The sequence below is a fragment of the Tenebrio molitor genome, chromosome 1, assembly GCF_963966145.1.
Source record: "Tenebrio molitor chromosome 1, icTenMoli1.1, whole genome shotgun sequence".
Classification (NCBI taxonomy): domain Eukaryota; kingdom Metazoa; phylum Arthropoda; class Insecta; order Coleoptera; family Tenebrionidae; genus Tenebrio; species Tenebrio molitor.
In genome coordinates, this window is record NC_091046.1 from 13,383,853 (window position 1) to 13,405,287 (window position 21,435).

General features: G+C 33.0%; 1 protein-coding gene across 10 annotated transcripts; it reads right to left on the reverse strand.

Moving 5' to 3' along the window:
- Positions 1-129: 129 nt before the first annotated feature.
- Ehbp1 (Eps15 homology domain containing protein-binding protein 1) lies at positions 130-16,675 on the reverse strand. 10 transcript variants are annotated; one of them, XM_069036489.1, is made up of 16 exons: positions 16,501-16,675; positions 15,971-16,075; positions 15,353-15,560; positions 10,599-10,780; positions 10,336-10,544; positions 9,971-10,282; positions 9,782-9,914; positions 9,611-9,729; positions 9,351-9,559; positions 8,810-9,286; positions 2,131-2,265; positions 1,810-2,008; positions 1,622-1,755; positions 1,347-1,570; positions 1,102-1,290; positions 130-1,015 (listed from the first exon to the last, which is right to left on the reverse strand). In XM_069036489.1, exons 2-16 carry the CDS (start codon positions 16,072-16,074, stop codon positions 937-939), a joined length of 2,913 nt encoding a protein of 970 aa, XP_068892590.1. In that variant the 5' UTR covers position 16,075; positions 16,501-16,675; the 3' UTR covers positions 130-936. The 10 variants fall into 10 exon arrangements, with proteins under 10 accessions (XP_068892590.1, XP_068892587.1, XP_068892588.1 ...); XM_069036486.1 differs by having other exon boundaries at positions 15,971-16,087; XM_069036487.1 differs by lacking the exon at positions 16,501-16,675 and adding an exon at positions 16,311-16,439 and having other exon boundaries at positions 15,971-16,087.
- Positions 16,676-21,435: the final 4,760 nt, after the last annotated feature.

Sequence of the window (21,435 nt, forward strand, 5' to 3'; positions counted from 1 at the left end):
TATTACAATAATTAGTAACTTAAAATTGTAATATTTTCACGATTTTCATGTTCGAAGACATTCACTTGAAGACAACTGTAGAACTACTGAAAAAAGTTATATAAGAAGATTGAAGGAAAGTTAACAAAATAGTATTTGTGATTTTATTTACATTAACTTAACTGGTTACCTTACAAACAAATATACAGACAATAAAAAAGTTATTTTACAACCACTAATGCTAATATTAAGCTAATGGTAGGACGATAGGTAAACACAAATCACGTAATTACGTACGAATTCATATCTAGCAAAATTCTCTATTCACATACAACAAATGTTACAACCAAGATTGCAAATGGAATTTAAAAATGCATGACCATTAAAATATGACTACTCAACAGTAGAAAATATTTTTCAATGTAGCCAATTCATTTATAAACCTAGCTATTCGAATTTCAAAGACTCATTTCTATTCGTTTTATCCCAATATATTGCACTACCAAGTGGATGGCTCAGTTTACAGCCAATTTTGATAATTCGGATCAATTTATTCAATCCATGATTATAATGTTACGAATGTTTATATTACAATTAATTAATTAAATAAATAACATTAAATAAATACAAACGGATTTTGAGTCATCTCAAATAACATCGTCTTTTTATTAAAAAAACCTGTTCATTAAAATAATGAAATAAAAATTTACAATAAATAAAAAAGGTGAGTTATAATGGCAAATGAACAAATTGTTTAGTAAATTCGTTAATTTAGAGAAGCTTACACAAAAATCTATTGCTTATTAATTCTAAATAAAATATCACACAAAAGCACCATTTTATATATAAATATCGTAATCAGTTTGAAGCAATTTTGACGAATTTTACTGAAACAATTTGTTCACGTATTGCAAAGTCAATTAAGTCCGCTCACAATTTATTAAATATCAAATGCAGTTATTGTATTACACATTTTTCCTTGGGTTGTAGATCTAACTGCGATAGATCTTGTTCTATTAAATCGTCTTCTTCGATTCTATAATTAAACATGACGTGATCAATATAACGAAAATAAAAATCTCTTCTATGGCAACAAAACACAAGTTTACATTTCATACTTACGCTTTTTCTTGATTGTCCAAATGATGAACGAGTTCATCGCGTTTATTAACAATTTGCACAAGCTCGTCTAACAGCATCTGTTCTCGTGCCCTTTGCTCTTCCGTTTTCCTCCAATCCTCGATGGAAGCTATCTTTTGCAGTTCTATATTTAATATTTTATATCTGGTTTCTAAATCGGCTTCTTTTTCTCTATAAATAATTTCCGGTTTCAGCTGCCGCTAGTTTGATTTTTGAAAACGACTTACAATATGTTAAGTTGCATTTGCCTTCTAAGTAAAGCGTTTTTCTTGTTGACAAACATAAACCACTTCGCCATCAGGGCCTCTTCTTCTTCTCCATTGGTATTCTGAGATTCCATCACTAACCTCAACTGTTTTTCCAAAACAGCTGCTTGTTCATCTATGGCACTCTGTTCTCTCTCAAGATCTTCCATTTCTTTGTCGATCCAGTTATGTACATCGATACCCATCTGCAAAAGCATTCTTTAGCGATCCAAATGCAAATCGTTACAGTCACCTACTTCTTTTAAACCTAACTCTTCTGGTAACTTATCTGGAGTAATCTTTTCTCTATTACTAGGACTAGATTTGGCTGAGTTCTCTTCTGAATTATCTACAGACTTTACCGGATAGACGTTGCCATTCTTTTCAGAACCTACAATTTTACTTTTCCTCTCACAAAGTCACCAACCACACCCAATCTACTAACCTGTGCTGTTTTGTATTTCAAAATTGAAAATACCTTCGTCCATCCTTTGTAGGCATTTTTCTTCGTTTTCTACAAACGACTTGATCGAGTCTGGGCTGACTCGAATAATTTCAGTTGTGGGAGCTGAACCCCGTCTCGCTTCTGCCAGCAGTTTTCGCGCCCTTTCTCTAAGCTGAGCTTGTCTATCATCTTCTGACGACTTCAAATGGAAATTGAAATAACAATAAACGTTGACAATTTTCATGTCGTGCAATTTCAATAAAATAAAAAATAACCATGAAACACTAGCAAGATGAGAAGGGCTAAAATAAAGCTACATACCCTGGTAGGGGAGGTGGTGATGGAACCGTCTTTTCTGGTCTGTTCAAGCAACTGCCTCGCACGTTCTCTTTGCTCAGAATGTCGCATAAGTATTTGCTGCACACGCGTCAAAAACATTTTAATGGCAAGCCAAACCTTCACACCAAAATGTTAATTTATTAAAGTACTTAACAAAAATTAAAGCTCCCACTGATTCTAGACAAGTAACTCTGTATCCGCATCTCGAACGATCACAGAATTAAGTTTGTTTAATTACAACAAACGAATGCACCGAACGTTTGGATCATAATCGATTAGGTACGTTTTTTGATTTAGAAAGTACAATTCTACCAAAGTCCCGGTGTTAGGAACAGAGTGGTACTATACTGATATTAAATAAAGGAGCGATGATTGGATTAACAAAATGAGAAGTCTAATTTCAAACATCTGATGTTTTTTGTACACGAAAAAAAAAGTATGTCAGTGTTCCATATAAGTTGAATTATACTTTTACTAATACAAAAGTAATTCTATTGGTGTAAACAGAACACAAGAGTACACGGCCATAAATATTTTTATAAATAAAACAATACACTGAAGAATAATTAAAAACAAAAATTGTAATCTTTTTAACCCGATTCGAATAATTCTTTGTTGTAGTTAGAGACTAGCAAAAGGATTCATTGAGCACAGTAAAAATAAACAAACACAGACATTATAAGACATTTAAAAGTTTAGTTTCCCAAAAAAAAAATCAGTTTACTTATTTGAGGTTGACAAAGAATTTGTTGCCGGTTGCTTCATCTGTGTTTAACGAACAGTTATAACAATTTAAAAAAAAACTCATAATAGTATATTAATCGTGACAGTAGAGGCTTGTTTTTGATTCTTAAGAGAAGACCTATTTGATTTTTGGAAAATTAATGAAAACGATGTCAATTGGAAGAATCATCGCACCATTTTATTTTCAACCAAAGATCTCAAAATCCGATAAAAGAGATGTCACAGACAACGTCGTGATACGGACACCGTTATTAAAGTCGCTGTTAACTACAGTCGTGAGTAAAGTAAACATAAAACGATATAGATTTATGCAATTATAACCTGCCAGAAAGAGATGAATTCGTCATCAAGGTAATTAGAGTCATGATTAAATTTAACAAAGGTGTCGTCCCAATGTGATTAACAAAAAAGAGATAGAAAAATAGAAAACGCAATTTTTGCAAACGTACGGCGTAAATTAAATTATCGTTTGGATATTTTCGTGAATTCTACCGCATGATCAAGAATATCTGAATATGGTGGTAACAATGAAAATTTGAATGATTTTGATACCACTGCAATCTAAACGCATTTCCGGTTGTCAGCTTTGACAGTGTTGACAGGCAAATTTGAAATTTACCATATAAATAGTAGATTGTGTTATTAGGATTAAAAATGATACTTTTTTTGACGAGCAACTTTTTTGCATAGCGAAGGGTCGCCGAGCTACTGCAATAATTGCAAAATAGCCATGACTCCCGACAACAGTGATGTTCATTTTTTGACAAACGTAACGAGTTTGCTGATTCCTCAAAGAATGAACTGTTAACAAAGAAAAAAAAGTTAACTTCGTAAAATGGTATTACTTCGGATTGTCTTTTAGAGACATGCAAGCAACATTTCCTGTATTCTATCCGGAGTGCCCAATTCCAAATTTGACATGTCAAATATCATACATTGTGATCTTTGGTTGTCACCTCGGTTGCACTTCCCAGCTATTGCTATTTTGACAAATCCTTTAATTCTTTTTTCCATTATTGTGTACTTGCGGAAGATGTTAAAAAAACAAAACACATAACAATTGGGAACCATTTTTAAAAATCTACAACTTCTGTATTTGAGGGTTTGTTCTAAAATAATTAGGGGAGCCAATATCCGAGGATTTTTACTTTTACACGTAAAGTGCGTATGTACATTTACATTCTACACCCGGTATGATCTTTTAGAGACACTTTGTACATTCTTGCGAAGTACAGGGTTATTCTATTACGCGTTCAAATGAAATCCTGGGCTGGGAAGGCGTTGGTAACCGTCAATTGTTGCGCTTTTTTAAAGCGTAGGTTAATTGGAACATGTTGACAGCTAACCAAAAATTTATAGAGGCAAAAAATCTTTCTTTTTTCTTCCTTTGCAATGTTTTACATTAAAAATAAAATAACTTAACGATTCCTATTTTCGAAGCAAATATCTAAGGGATATGAAGGGCACCCTTTGCTGAAAACAAACATGTTCAAAATTAATGTCATTCGTGTCAAACCGCGGGAAATTCAAACTTTACACTGTTCTAAACTGTCAGTTTTGTCGCTGTCACTGTCATTTTTTAGGTGAAAAGTGCGGTGATGAGATTTTTATTTATTTTTGTTAAATTAACGATTGAATCCAGAAATATTGAGTTATTTTGCACCCAATTTAACTCCCGTGTGTGAACGGACCGTACTCACTTATTCACATCATTTTGATGTTTTTTTATGTGGAGCGGCAACCATAAATTTTACATTCAGTTTTCACGCCTACTTCATTTAGAATAACCCTGTACATTATCTTTGGTTTCATTGAAAATTTCGTTGACATAAGATCTTATCAGAAAAAACAATGTCGCAATCATAATTGGAACTGAATATTTTTCGCTCAAATTTTTTCATTACTTCATCTCGTCAGTAAAACGTCTGTCTAAAAAATCAAAAGAGATACTCCCCAGCGGTTGTAAATTTTTTTTGTCCTTCAACATATACAGGCTGATTCACGTAGCCCGTTCAAGAAACTTTCTGATTTCCCCAAATCATATTAATATGAAAATTGGCAGTTGACTATAATGGACTACTCCACGTTCAAATGAAATATTTTCAAAATGGTGGCACTTCCGGAAATACCGGAAATCGACGCCATCTTTATTTTTTTAAATGGAAAGGTCTCATTTTGACTCCAGATTTCGATTCTACGTTAAATTTTGAGTTTAGAACGTCTTTTCGTCAACACTTATCTGTCATCGTTTTTGACCTATGCCATCTTTTTTGCAAAAAAGCGAGATTGCAGGGCTTCATTAACAAATTTATAACTCTTGAACCATCGGAAATAAATAATTGATTTTTTTTTAGTTGAATTCCTAAAGACCTGGCCGATCTTTTCCGCCATTAGTGAAAAAATTTTTATGTATCATACGCCTACTGAAATTTTTCAAAACTGCTAATCAAAAAATGTTAAAAACTTCATTTTTTTAAATGGCAACCACCATTTGTGACACTAGATATAAATGTAAAATTTAATTCTAAGCCTACTTTTATTAACATTGTGTATGCCTATTCCCGGACGTTTTGGCGTAATTTCGATTTTTTGTGTAAAATAGTCTTTTTTTTATCAAACAATAAAATAACATTTTTAATTTTCAATGCGAAAATTTCCGATAATAATGCGGAATCTGGAAAAGTGCCCCGAATGCTTGCAGCGTTTCCACGTTGAATGGCAAGGGAAATCCTCTCAAAAAGGAATTTCTTAGATTTTGAATCCCCTGATTCCGCGATAAGTCGGTCTCCGATGACATTAATGGAATCTATTGTTTCTTTGCACCAAGGGCCTAAGGTTTCAAAGGCTAAACCTTTAAATATGTAGTTTGACGAAATAATTGAACGATATTTGTTATGTTTGCGTTTGCAAGCCATTTCAGCGGCAAAACCTGAGACTTCAGATGTTTTCAATACGTAACTGTCTGCAAGTGTATCTACGACAGTAACGTCCCAAACCAAAGGTTGACCTTTATTCCACGGTACTAAAGTCATCCCATCAGGGCGTTTTCCGTCATCACGAGATAGTCCGTTTGGTTCTAAAGTTGAATTAACATGAATAGAAGTCAAAGACCGGTTGATAATAGAATTAATTATTATTATTATTATTATTATCAAACAATTGTTTTATTTGAATTTTTATTCAACAATCACATGCAATAAACAGTAGATAACAACGAAATAATAAAAAATAAGCAAATTAACAAAAAAATATTTTCAATGAAATCATTTACATTAAAATATTTTTTTTTAATTTGCTTGTTTTTTATTGTTTTGTTGTTATCTAATATTTATTGCAATGCTATTTTTAAATAAAAATTCAAATAAAACAATTGCTTATAAAAAAGAATATTTTATTAAAAAATTGAAATTACGCCTAAACGGCTGCAAATAGGCATACATAATGTTAATAAAAGTGGCCTTAAAATTTAATTTTACATTTATATCTATTATCAGAAATGGTAGCTACCATTTAAAAAAAAACAGAATGTGTCATAAAGACGCACGATAGAAGTGAAACTTTTGTATTACAGGGAAACATCGTAATTATTCATCAATCTCTTTTAAATAGCATATTCACAACAAAATTGTATATTTTAATGAAGAAAATAAATTATGTATAAACAACGATAACACTTAAACAATATCGAAATGCGTAAGCGTCCAAATTAAAGAGAGGACATTATCGATAAATGCCGTGAGTGTGACAAAGACAGAGACACTGCTCCCACTCGACCCAATAGTGTTTACCCCCACCACTTTTCGTCACACAAAAAGGTTGCCGATCAGAATTTCAAGACCCTCCCATAAAAAGTTTCACTTCAAAAATGAAGTTTTCGACATTTTTTGATAATCAATTTTAAAAAATTGCAGTAGGCGTATAAAACATAAAAAAAACGTCGTTGATAGCGCAAAAAAGCGGCCAAATCTTTGGCAAGTCAGTAAAGTAAAAATAAATTATTCATTTCTGATGGTTCAGGAATTACAAATTTTTTAATGAAGCCCTGCAACCTCACTTTTTTGCAAAAAAGATGACATAGGTCAAAAACGATGACAGATAAGTGTTGACCAAAAGGCGTATTACACTCAAAAGTTAATGTAGAATCGAAATGTGAAGTCAAAATGGGGCCTTTCTATTTAAAAAAACAAAGATGGCATCGATTTCCAGTATTTCCGGAAGTGCCGTCATTTTGAAAATACCGAGCGATCATTTAAAAAATAAATCGAGTTTGCTTTGGAGCCTATCCTATAGCATGGGTTGCCATAGGTAACACGCCGACTCGATTTATTTTTTAATTGATCGCACCGTATTTCATTTGAACTTGGAGTAGTCGATTATAGTCAACTACCAATTTTCATATTAATATGATTTTGGGAAATCTAAAAGTTTCTAATGAACGGGCTACGTGAATCAGCCTGTATGTACAGTGCGTCTCAATTAAAACGAAGACAGTTTGACATTTGCGTTACTTTGAGGAGCAGAAATTTGAATTTTTGCTCAGCCGTAGAACTTTATGGATACTGAAAAGTACCCACTTCAGTAAGTTGTAAACCCAGCCAACTACAACTAATTTCTACATCTAAGAATAACGAAAATAGCAGACTGTCTTCATCTCAAGTGCGATGGACTATGACTAATTTATTAAAAAAAAAACCAAGTTGGGTAATGAGAATATTGCTTTTATGTTTAGTTTGTCTCATTGGGAAAAACGACTTTATAACTTCATCTCGGGCTGTTATTCAGCAAATACGAATTGACTCACTATATATAATCATGTCAACTGTTACGACAATTGCGGTTGTTCAGTGATAAGATAAACATATTTAGAGAATTGGTTGTGTAATATTATTTACAATTTAATTTAAGGAAAACACTACGGGCCGGTTGCACCAACGTGAGTTAAATTTAATTACAGATTAAAATATACGAAAACATTGTTATAACAATACGTAACTAAAGTAACGACTAACGAAGCATTTTAACCTACAGTTAACTTTAACTGGCGTTGGTGCAAGCGGCCCTAGATGGTACAAAATTATTAAAATATCGACTGTCTTAGGTTGTAGTTTTCAGTTATACTAGTTTGTCAAAAAATTAAAATGGTTCTATTTAGAACTTTTAGAAATATTGTTTGTGTATTGTGAATATGTATAGTTTACCTCATACTTATAATTACTATAATGAACTACTTTCGGATATCTACAGACAAAACTAATTACAGATTAGTAAGATTACTACGTTTCATAATTTATTATGTTGAAAATATTGTGTGATCTAAAACCGTATAGCATTATTTAATGATAATACAAGTCAATTGTTCGACAGATAAATTCAATGTGATATACCTAATTTAAACATGACTCGATGATTATTTAAAAAAAAGAATGGTACCAGTGGCGTCATAGTGTAGTACACCTACTGAAAATTATTAAACAGCATTCCATATTTGTGGTTGAATGCAGGCGTCAAAATAAATAAAATATTTAAAAATTTGCCATGGTCATTTAGATTATTTTTTGGTAGAGGTAACGTACAAAATTATAATAACTAGAATTGATTTGGGTTCCAAATTAAGAAAATTGTAAACATGTTATAAATCAATTAAATGTAAGTTGACATTTCTTTTCCATGGAGATGTTTTCTACAAAATAAATACTCTTCTAATAAATTGAGAGTTAAAAAAAAAATAGCGTTTCAAGCAGTTTAATGGGTGCCAATGGTAGGGAGTCAATTTCGATAAGCGTATTTAAAAAAAAACATATAAGAAATTAGACAACTCAAATTAACAGTGATTTAAATGGCCTCAAGTAAATGCGTAAAAAAATAAACTTGCATAGTCACTGATTTGAAAAGATCAAACAAATACAAGAAAACTTACGGGATTTGGCTTAGGCAGGTCGGAAAATACATCGTTCGGCACGTCTTTTTCTTTCACTTTATGATCCCCGGACCCGTTCATTTCACCGTTCGTTTCAGGTACTTTATTATTGATAACTTTGTTATCGGCAACTTCATCCTCGTCGTCTGAACCAAACGGATCTATCAACTCCCTTCGCGTCATGAGTGGCTTTTTGATTTCTTGTTTTTTCTCTTCTTGCTTCTTAGCCTGTATTTTATCTTTCGAAGGAGAAGACATCACTTTACTCATGATGCTCTTAGAGCCCAATAAAATAATATCTTTAACGTCTTTCACCACCGTGGGAGATTTCTCTTTGGGATCTTTCACCGGTTCGGCAGGCTCGTTCATAAACTTCAAAGGAAGTTGTAATTTGGAGGCCGCCACTTTCGCATCCGAATTCTGCGAAACTTCCCTGTTGGTTTGATTCAATTCCTTCTCTTTCTTGCCTTCCTGCGACTTATATAATTACAATATTTGGGAAAGTTGCCGACCTAAAATGCACTAATTTCTATACACCTACCTGTTGATTTTGTTTGGCTTTCCTTAAATTAATAATCTCTTGTCCAAAGACCTGCTTTGTTATGTCGGTGTCCTTGTCGGTGTTGAATTTTCCGATAATGTAATTACTCTCCTCGGAGGTCTTCCCGATTTGTTGTACTTCTAACTGGTGCCCCGTAAAGTGTGCTCTCAACTGATGCAAGTATGTCATCACCGCTAACTTATCCGGCACTGCAATTACACATTTTTAATAATAATATTTAACGACTTTGCCAAACTAACCAGCCAACATGTGCATGTCGGTCGGCTCTATTACCCTAGGAATTCCTATTTTATCGCCAGCGTCAAAAGCTATCTTGCAATTTCCTTTCACGTCATGAGGTGAAAGAGAATTGAAGTCGCTGAGGAAACATCGTTTGAAATTATCAATTGATTTACGTAAATAGAACTTACATCAAACTCGGTTCAAAATGATGAATGAGGGCGCAAAATGCCATACCGTTCCTCCAGCTCGTAGTCAAATTCGTAACCTTTACACCCGAATAATTTTTCGTCATTTCTTTACACCATTCTAACAAATCTTGACCTGCAACAACACGAATTACTTAAAAAAAGTCGACTTAAATTGAGCTTCGAAATAACCTGGTGTGGTCAACTTTTGTTGTTGACTTTTCGGTGCTTCGATGTGTTCTTTCAGTTCCAACGGTTTGAGTTTCGGATTTACCGTTTTCGGTGGTTTTGGAACGCTGTCAGTTTCGACATCTTCTTCTAGAGCATCCAATTTGTCCAGCAATTCGGTGCATTGCTCTGAGTACGGGTCAATTTCATTCTCGGCAAAATCACTTAGTCTAGGTGGCGGAACGACGGTGGAAATTTTTGGTTTTTCCGCGATGGGTGAAAAATTTTCGGCCGTAGGCGTTTTATCGTCCCTCGAGAACGACTGTATACTCGTAACTGCATCAAAAACAGTCATGAAAAGCACAAATCAATTATTGTTCTTAACTGACCACTGATAGGAGTGCTCGCAAAATCGGACCCCGACAAACTGTTCGTCATCTGTTGGAGATGCTGGGTCACTTCGTTAATACTGCTTTTCATCGAATTATCGTTTTGACTTAGAGAGAAATCGTCATCTTCTACATCTTCTAATGCGGCAATATCGTCACTATTATTATTTACAGACATTAACGACGCCATCGACTGCATGTCCTCATCCCTGCAAGAACGACGACTCGAGTAACGGCAATTTTCTGTCTCGCTCTCAACTTACGTCGCCTTTCCTTCCCGTAAAAGGACACAGGATAAGGTACAGTCAAGTTTGGCGGAAGTAATTTTCTTTGTTGTCGTCTTGAACGATATCTGCAATTCAGAGTGTGTCGACTCGATGCTGGCATATTTTCGCATATTGACATGTGCAACGGCAAGTTGTCTTCTTTTCCCGGTCGTCGGAACCTTTGACATGACCCAAAGTCAACAACAGAATAAATCATAATACTGAATGTGTATTTTTACATTATCGTCCGAGTGAGGTGACAATAATTATTTTTAGTCGTGACTGAATAGGCTTGCCGATTAATGATAATTAATGCATCGTGATTGGCATTCAGTAAAACAAGGGACTTCAACACGGTTTTGTCTCAGACTTAAACTGAACAAGTAAGGAAATCTGTTGAAAAAAATAATCAAAGTTTGTTCATTTATATTCAAATCATCACTGACAAAACTTTCCGATCATCTCTGATTGATCCGTTATGCCACAATATTTACACAAACTATTACATCACAAGGTGAAGTTGATTTATTCTTTCTATCGAAGCAATAAAGATAAAATTAAAAAAACACGGTTATCGTGACGTATCTGCATTTTGGCCTTTTTTTTTAAACATGATATTGTACATATCTACATTTCTGAATTCGTTAAAATAACGTCAGTTTTCAATCTGGAGCCATGAATGTTTTACATTGTTCTGATGTGTCCTAAATGTTACAAATTTACACACATCACTTTTTTTTAACTAAATATTTTATTTTATACAGGGTGTTTCTGAAATAGGTGCATTAATTTTAACTGGTAATAGAACTCATCAAAAGGAACAACTTTTCTCTCTGCCATTTTGGCGAAAAACGTTGCGTAATGGCTTTAAAAAGCCGGAAAGATTTTCCTAAAACCGTTCATATCTCAAAAACTAAGCTACCTAAAAACGTGAAACAACCAGATTCTTACGAAGTGGATTTTTTGCTATACGGGTAGATTTCTTTGAATTTCGATTTCTGCGTTAAAACACGTTTTCTGGATGAAAATTGATGTTTTTTTCATATTAGCGCTGATCTCAATTGGCCATTGCAGTATTTATACTTGGGCCACCCAACAGATATAGTAATAAAACCGCCCCCTAGTGCCCGCGTATTTTAAATAGAAGCTTCCAATTGGCTTATTCAAAACGTGCGCAGATTTTCGAACGCCTGATGTACATCCACAAAAATTACTTGACGGCATCCGGCATCTCATTCGTTTTAACCTCGCTTCGGGATTTTGACCACGTGTTTGTTTGTTTGTTTTCCTTGGCTTTTTCGATTTGTATTACAAAATAGTTTTTTTCCAAGACTTATAAGAATGACAAATGGCAAAGAACCTGCTTCATTGTGAAACAGGCTTCGGCGTATATCGTTCTACGCAACTAGGCCACATCCCCTTTTTTTTTATTATCATATCTGTTGGTTGGCCCAAGTATAGTGGCGTAGGGCTATTTTAGTGAAAAATCTCTCCATTTTTTTTTTTTGGAATTAAACATCGTTTTTCGGCAAAATGGTAGATAGAAAAGTTGTTCCTTTTGACGAGTTCTATTACCAGTTAAAATTAATACACCTATTTCAGAAACACCCTGTATAAAGCAAAGCTGAAATTGTTTGTACAAAATAAATGCTTATAACCTTTGGAAGAGAAAATCAATTAGTTTGTTGCAGCGATTAAGTGTGATATTTGAATGCAATAATTGAACTTTACGATCTAATAAAAAAATGAGCTTAGATAATAAAGCTTTTTATTTTGAAATTAAAAAAAAGAAATAAATTACGATTGAGAAAAAAAATTAACATAAAAATGACAGTAACTGTACCTGCAACGGTCGACGGAGAAAGGTGTTAATGAGTTTTTTGGTCATAATGGCTCACTCTGTAATAAATTATTTTCCAGTTTACGTATGACATAGAGTAACAAAATACAAATACCACGTGATTACGAAGAATCGTATTAAAAAATCGTTGTTACACTATCTTTATATCTTAATTAGTTCTTTTAAATTACGTTGTTCTGTAAAAGAGTTTTCTGTTGGACAATGGAGAGTATTATAAAAAAAGGGGCGAGAGTATTATAAAAAACGGGGCACGGCGTCGAGGCCGGATTTATTTATCATTACGGATATTTCTATCAGGTAACGATAACTCCTTTGAAAGCACTACATAGATTATCAATTTTTATTTATTTTTCTATACGCCCACTGCTTCCACGATATCCACGTCGCAGTTTGTTGTGCGACACTACCTACGGATTACAGACAATACTGAAATCAAGTAATGAAATTGTGCAGTATTGAAATTGCAATTGTTATTATATTTACACAAAAAATAGGTCTCTACGCCATTAAATATTGCTTTGAGTGATTTTTTCCTTTTATTTTTATTAACCAAAAACAGCACATTTCTTTATAAAAATTGATTTGTGGTGTATTTCTTCAACTGATTAAAAAGTATTACAAATGGCTTTAAGATTTTTGCAAATTAATAAATCCATAAATCGTAATAATGTTAAACGTTAAATCGTTATAGATGTGAATTGTCAAAATGACGTTTGGTTGGTATCAACTAAAATTACTTGGTGCGTTTCTTGGGATTTTTGAATTTAAGTTTTTGATCTGGCGCCAATCGTCAAACGTGACAGGTAGATTTCTACAAGGTGTAAATTCGAACATTTTATTGAAAGAAAATTTGCACCGTTTGATGACCTCCACATTATGGTTCAAACTTCAAACCAAGATTTATCCCTTTTATATATAGTGAAATTTAACAATGATTGCCCAAAACTTTCAATTTAATAATTATTATAATCTTTTAACAATGTTTTCCATTTTCTGGAGTATAACCTCACTTTTACCATTTGACATATGTACAGTTGGGAGCACAGAATTTCGCACACCAATTTCTGTCATTAAAAAAAAAACTATCTAGTCTAAGCCTTATCGTCATTATAATCAATCATGACATATGTGATCATGACTGACGTTTCACCTAAACTGTTACGAACATGCCGCCAGCATCTCATTTTAATAAAATTAAGATAATAACTGTCCAATGTGTGCGAAATTCCGCGCTCGCCACTGTACCTACAGTCTCAGCAAAAACAGCTAATATTTTTTTACATTTTTTAGCGGTAAAGTCACTGCATTTTTAAAAACTTTGACACTGACAATTCACATCCATAACGATTTTACTTTATAATGACAATTTGATTTATTTTGACTTTTGAACTGTCATATTTAAATTTAAGTCATGTGTAGCGACATAAAATCGTAAATGTGGTGCCAATCGAACAAAAATAATTTCAATCATTAATAGTCACCCGGTACTTTTAGGCATTTTTTTTTTAAGTTTTGTCCTATAAATTTCACTATTACTAGCCTAAAACGAAAAACCACTTCGCGGAGCAAATCAACTTCTAGAGTTAACAATTTTGGTGTCAGGCGCATGTGGTGCATATTCACAAGATTTTCTGCCGTGACCTATTTTAAAATCTGTATCAATTCTTCACCACTCAATAATTGGAAGGGACAGATTCGCCTTATAACGAGTGACTATTAAAATTTTCACTTAGGGTTGGCTATGGAACATGCTTTGTTTTCCGTGGCACCTTAGACACTGACAAGTTTGACATTTCAGTAAATGTTTTTTCTCTTAGAGATATTTTCATATTTGGTGGCGGAAACAAAAGACTAAGACTTTGTCAGAAATTGTATTGTCAGTGTCAAATTTCTCATAAACGCCGTAAAAAGGAATGTCTAGGTGAATTTAAATTTTCGCTAAATAGATGGAAAAAATAAATTCTAAGGAAATCAATTTTTGTCAGTGGTTCAAAAGGAAAAGTTATTCTCATATAATCAAACGTATTACAAATTATTTCTCTAGTTCGACGATGAATAACTTTCTTATTGCCAATTTGCTGCATTTCTGTCGAAATCACGAACGTCTTTGAGAAATTTGACACTGACAATACAAATTTGTGACATTTCTCAGTCTTCTGTTTCCGCCATCAAATATGAAAATATCTCTAATTTAGCGTTTTATTTGACATTTGTCGTTCGTTGTTGCGTGTGTCTAAAGTAACAGAAAAAATAAAAACTCGTTCAAAGCCAACTCCAAGTGAAAATTTTAATAGTCAGCCGTTAGCTCACTCATGATCTTATAGATTTCTTGTAGCGAAAAACCGCTTCTACAGGAGATATTTTACTATTGCACAAATCTCGATTTTATATATTTATGAAAAATGGCAAACTTCAGTGAACAAGCGAGTGGCTGATGCTTAAAAGCAAAACAAACGACAACGAAACAGTGTTTCATTTGTTTTTCAGTTGTTAGTCAAAGCATTCTACGTCAGGGATAATAGATGATGAACCACCTCCACATGTCACTATTTTTATTCACTACAATCTATACAGATTAAATCTGTTCGTTTTGTGTTTTGACATACATAGTGTGAGAATATTCCATGTGAGCATTATTAAAGCTAAAAATACTGTTCAGTTCTGCAACTTCAATGCGTCACAATCAAGTAAACAGTCCTTAACTAAACAAATATATTTTTGTTTCTCTCACAAAGCTAAAAATACTATATTAAATCCAAAAAATTAACTCTCGTTAAACCAAACACAAACAAAAAGATCCTGGACTATTTTTGGCACTTGGTTCTTAAAATGTTTCTTTTGTTAAAGAACAGATAACAATAACTGACGTTAGTAAAATGAAATAACTTACATCTTCAATTATAAATGACCACTCTTTGTCTTCCAACTCTGTAGTTCTCGGATCCTTAAATAAAGTAATTGCTACTTGATGGTTCTCTGGAACTGGCCAAACCACTAAACCTTTATACGGATTCTGTAACGTAGGTTCCCAAGCCATAGGCATGGAAGCCACTCTCCGAGATCTACGTGACCATACCAGTGACAATTTGTGAGGTTCCCTAAAATGTAAAGAGAAATCAATAATTCCACATTTGCCCACAAATAAGGCTGCTATGCAGTTACTGTTTAATATTTAATTAATGTCATTGACCAGATAATAAAACAGGAAATAAGCGTGGCTGCATCAAATATTTTGAACTGAGAGGAAATGGCTATGTGCATTTCACCTCCCTATAATATCTACTCTCATTATTTTTATTAATTAATTTTTGGTGGGAATGAATTATAATTATATAATCATGAAGGTCATTAAATATTGATTTTTTTCTGTGTTCACTTCAATGAACCAATGTAAGGTAAAGATTTGCAGGTGTTCTCCTTATCAGAAATTTGTCTGATCATAAATAACTTGACTCGCAAGATGAATTAAATGTAAACATAGCAATCAAAAAACAAACAATATACTTGCCATTTTGAGGTGAATTCTACTGCAAGCTGATGATATGATACGGTGAACTGAAATTTTGCTGCACGTTTATTCACTCTTTGCAGTCGTTTCCAGACAGATCCCATGCTGGAATCCTCACTGATACAAGACATCGTTACAAACAGTATTTCACAGTAAAGATACGGATTTTAACTTTGTTAGGGGAAAACACACTGAGCAACAGACATATCAGTAAAATGATAAGCACGAATTGATAGTACGAGAAGCAGGATGAAAATGTGAAATTATCAAAACAGTAGATAAAAAGTGTGCATGACATTCCTCAAACAAAGTTATAAACAATGTGGGTAAATGTTTATACCTAGTGATAAATTAGATAGTAATAGAACAATTTGCGTTAACGAAATTAATGATTTGCATCATCTGAGAGAACTTTGACATTAATAGTATTAACCTTGTATGAATCACTTGACACTTAGGTCACTATTTGGACATTGACAAATTTCCAAGTAAATTTGCGCACCAATTTTTATCGAAAACGAGAGGCATACCTTCAAATTGATTTGCACTAGTAGTTCATGGTGATTATTGTTGTTTGAAAGTAAATAAAATACTCAATTATTCTCCTTATTTCCTTGGTGGGCAAATAGAGCGAAATGATGTAAATTATCAATTATTTTCCTTGTCATTTCACTGCATTCATACACAACCATTACAGAAAGCTTGTTTTGTTGTTACCGACCAGCTGCATCGAGGCGTCACCTTACGTTCGTATTTGAAACTAAAATACGCGCCAAATTCAAATATTTTATTTAGATTCGTCTTGTGACGATGGTAATTTTCTCTTTTATTTTACCAAATAAATGATATTGTTACCATTAGAAGAAATATTAATGTATATCATTTTGAAGTGGCGTTAAGTGGCATGATCTTTTGAATACATACATCCAATCCTGGCCAAGTGCGCAATCTTCCAGAACATTGCATGAGGTAGATAACTGTTTTGACAGATTCATGATTAATGAGCTCGTTATTTGTTAAATTGACAAAAACAGATGCCGCCACCAACCTTATTAATAACAAAAAATAGATATTTGCTAAAATGTTGTTTTACTGGAAAATATTTTTACGTTAATGTTATTTTTTTGTTCGACACTGCCAAAATTTGAGAATTTTCTCCTGTGTGAACGGATTTTGATAAATGTCACAACAAAACGAAACGTCAGGCTAATTTTAAAGATTTTAAGCGATTTGGAACCTTCAAGGGGCTCCTCGAACAAAAAAACGTTGTATGCAACTCGTTCGTGTGTAAATTGGGCTCTTTTTGGTACTCGTGGGCTTTCACTCATGCCAAAAAAAGCGCAATTTACACATGAACCGTTAAATAAACTACTATTAAATTTTAATAATATGCTCTAAAATACACGGTGTTAGGGAATGGTCTCCCAAGAATTTCAGGGTGAGTTTGTGAAGGAAAATGTGGTCGAAAACCTTAATACCATTTTTTCCTCACATGAATGGTTTTCTTAAAACGCTCGTTTCACTCGCTTTTTAAACTGGCCCACTCATGCCAAAAAAAGGCCAATTTACACAAGAATGAGTTGAATACAACGTTTTTTTATTCGACGAGCCCCTTAAAGGCTCTAAATCGCTTAAAATCTTTAAAATTAGCTTGACGTTTCGTTTTGACAAGTTTTCAAATTTATCAAAATCCGTTCACACAGGAAAAAATTCTCAAATTCTGACAGTGTAGAACAAAAAAAAAAGTGACAGTGTCGTACAAAAAATAAAATTTTTAAATAGTGTCCCACTGTTTCACAATGACGTTTCGGTTTAAAATATTTCCCTTGGATAATAGATCATCAAAATAGTATTTTACAGTAGAAGTCCGTTAGGATAGCCTTTACTGCCGAGCTCGCAGAGCTAGTCGAATAATACTGGCGAGGCTGTAAAGTCCCTAACGGACGTGTATTGTACAATGAGGGACAGGGAATCCTGGGCAGTCTGTTATTGTCATTTCAAAAAGTGTCAATGTAAATGCACCTTTACCGTCATTATGATTGATATTTTCAAAAAAACTGTCAAATTAACTTAAGCTTGGTTATGAGTAGCTAAGGTATGGTTCAGCGATGACAGTTAATATTTGATTTACACCACACAAAAATTTGGTGGAAAAAGTAAAACTTATAAAGCTACCCATGGCTTGCTTGATCGCATCGACCACTCACCAAGATAAGGAATGGAGTTGGTATACTTTTTTTTTCAAAAAACGGTGTTGTAGAGTTAACATGGTGTCACAGGGCTCGAATGGTAAAATCGTATTGTAATTTTTTTCTAAATAATTTGAATCATTGAATTGTTATCCTATTCAGATTGTAATGCTGATTAGAATTTAATACTCTATTTATACGAATGTAACATTAGATAAACAAACAAATGTCTAACTACTTAAACCTAGTTTTTAATAGTTACATTAATTTGTCTCGCTATACAGTTTCTGTAATTGTTTGTGGAAAAGTTACCCTTTATCTTTGACATAACCAAACAATATAATCCTTTAAATTAAATCTGATGAATTCGTAGCCTAGAACGACCCTTAACATAAGCCAGCCCCTGTATGCCTGTTATGTTGTAACATTATTCATTCCCACCCGACTTTACACGTTTGTAGAATTTCCAGAGGATCTTTAAAGTTTACGGTTATGAATTGCGATAATTGACCCACTATACATTAATTGAATAAACAATGCAATTAACCTATTGAAGTCTAAATCAACTAACATGATACGATGTTTTACGATAGTACGAGTATATCTATTCATTGTGTGATCTATTAAAGTTTATGCTTTTGATTAATTGCTGATTTTGTCGGTCGTCATGTTACAACATTTAATCAACAAATTTGAATTATATTTACTGATCGAGACAAAATCATGGTTAATTTTCTTTTTTGGAATAGTTAACTCCAGCAACTATTGTTGCAAAAATAGTTTGAATAAACGTGTTGATTTCAAAGTTTAAATTCTTTCTTCTCAATGATCCTGCTTTGAAATTTACAGATTTGTATGTAATTATTTTATACAATGTGGAATAAAATGATTTTCATCTATGTAGTTACCTTTGCATTACCTTTGTAAAAATACGAAATGCCGCTCTACAAAAAAAAAAAAAATGAATGCAAAGTTGAGATTCAAATTAAAAAGGAGCTAACAAAAGCAAGTTACAGGTAGTGTTGAAAGTGGCCACCAACGTTTATTAATTCAATTTAGTAAATTGTAACAATTGTCAATTCGATTGATGACATTTTTCGTCAGAACTAATAGTTAGGCAATCCAAAAAAAAGTAGAGCGGTGCAGGAATATTTACATGTGCAAAAATTCCAAAGCAAACTAGATGAAAATAATTTTGTTCTACACTGTATTTATTACTAGCATTAAATAGCTATTAAGTACGAGTACATATCTATATATTAATTAAACAATATGAATACGGAAAAGGAAGAGTATTTTGTTTTTTGATACTTACGGTTCACCGTAATGTGGCGTATTAATTCATAATAAAACAATTGCTTGATAAAAAAAAGAATATTTTATTCAAAAAATTAAAATTAAGTACGCCAAAACGGTTGGAAATAGGCATACAGAATGTTAATAAAAGTGGCCTTAAAATTAAAAAAAAATACGTTTATATCTAGTGTCCGTAATGGTAGTTGTCATTTAAAAAAATTAAGTTTTAAGTGCGCTAGTGAGTTAATCGGGTTTAAGGGCGTATTCTGTAACTGCTCCGCTAAATTTTAAAGGCAGTTAAATTAAGTTGTCATAGCAAAGACCAACCAGGACTTGAAATTTTAAATTTTAAACGACGCTAAAATTTTAACGCCCCTTTAAAAATTACACAATACGCCCCTTAAAAAGGTAACTCTGGTTGCTTGGCTGCAATTTCTTTAGCAATGGCACCTGTAACACTCATGACATTTGTCAAGTTTAATTTTAAATTTACGAATCCTACAAAAAAATTATGAAGTTTGGACTTAACGCCTTTAGATTTTTTCTTGTGGGGCGTATTAAAAGAAAGAGTCTACCAAACACCTGTACTTAAGTACGATTGCAGAACTCAAACAAAAAATTCGTGATGACGATGAGTGTATGGCCATAACGTCAGAGACATTACGCCATGTTCAAAGGTCCTTTTTAAACAGGATTGAAGGGTTGAAGCGTGTTTACTCCAAATAGAATGCATGTTGAACAATTTTTACGTTAGATTATTTAAATGAAAGTATTTTGTATTAAGTATTTTTAGTTGCATCTAAGAAAATTTCAGAAACACACCACAATTGACTCATATTGTAAAATTCTTTTAACGTTTTTTAATTGATGCTTTTTTAATATCTTGTATAATCCTATTTTTAATTTATGATATGCTTCTTACTTGTCCTATTTATACATGGTTATTCACGAGAGACTTCCGATGAAAATTTCGTTATATGCAAGCGAAACTACCTACAATTTCCAATAGTTTCTAACTTCCTAAATTTATAAAAAGTAATAACAAGTGTTCAATTGAATGACGCTAGGCTAAGTGATCTTTTAAATACACCTTGATAAGCTGTGCATTTGTGCGTTTTAGTCACGAGGTGAAGTTAGCAACGCTCTGGTTTTTTTAATAGCAAAAATCATGTGACACTCAAAATGAAGTTAGTTGTCACTTGTTAATTGACGTTTATCAGGTTCGAATTTTATGTTTAAATTAACGTTGAATAAAGAAGTTACGTGTTATATTTGCATTGTTCATTTGGTCATAGAAAAAGTATAGTATGCAACTCGTTTATAAACTTCTCTAGACACTCGTTTATTAAACACTCGACCGCTCGTGTCTAAAGTGTCGTTTATAAATCTTGTTGCATAATATACTACAGCGTGATCAACAATGACTGAGTCTGTTGGCAATGAAACAATTGAAAAGTATCTACTGGTGTTTTTTGTCTCGTAATTGGGACTGAGAGGATTTTTTGACTTGAGGCAACATTAAAAACATTTTTGGTTATGTCAGTTATGTTTATGCTATTACAAAAATGAACCTTTCATGGTAAATTTCAAATTTGCCAAATTTCATTGTTACCAACAGATTCAGTCATTCATGATCACACCGTATATATGTGTGTTAAATATTATGTGTCATATTCAACATTTTTATTTTACTGTATTTTGGATTTTTTGTTTTGTTTTTATTAGTCACCATCTGAGATTAAAAAACGACGTTTCTGCAGTTGAGTATTTTAGGAATTAAGTTCATTCAGAATCTTGAAATGAACGATGTCACGTCTCTGGTTAGCAGCGCGGATTCCACACTAATTTATCTTGGTTAAATTGTTTTCTTTCTTCAGCTTTCAAGTTTGAAAAACAACTTTAATCGCAGTACCTAATTTTTTACACACACACCTTTGTGTCAAAATAAAAGTCGGCTTGTGTTGTTAATTTTCTCAAGCA

Bases quoted from the DNA above. Each gene is read 5' to 3' on its own strand.
- Ehbp1 (XM_069036483.1), bottom strand. From the start codon at position 16,101: ATGTCTTGTATCAGTGAGGATTCCAGCATGGGATCTGTCTGGAAACGA. The intron at 2,266-8,809 runs GTAAGTTTTCTT...TTTGGTGTGAAG, and splicing joins ACCTGCCTAAGCCAAATCCC to GTTTGGCTTGCCATTAAAAT. The intron at 1,016-1,101 runs GTAAGTATGAAA...GTTTAATTATAG, and splicing joins TTGGACAATCAAGAAAAAGC to AATCGAAGAAGACGATTTAA.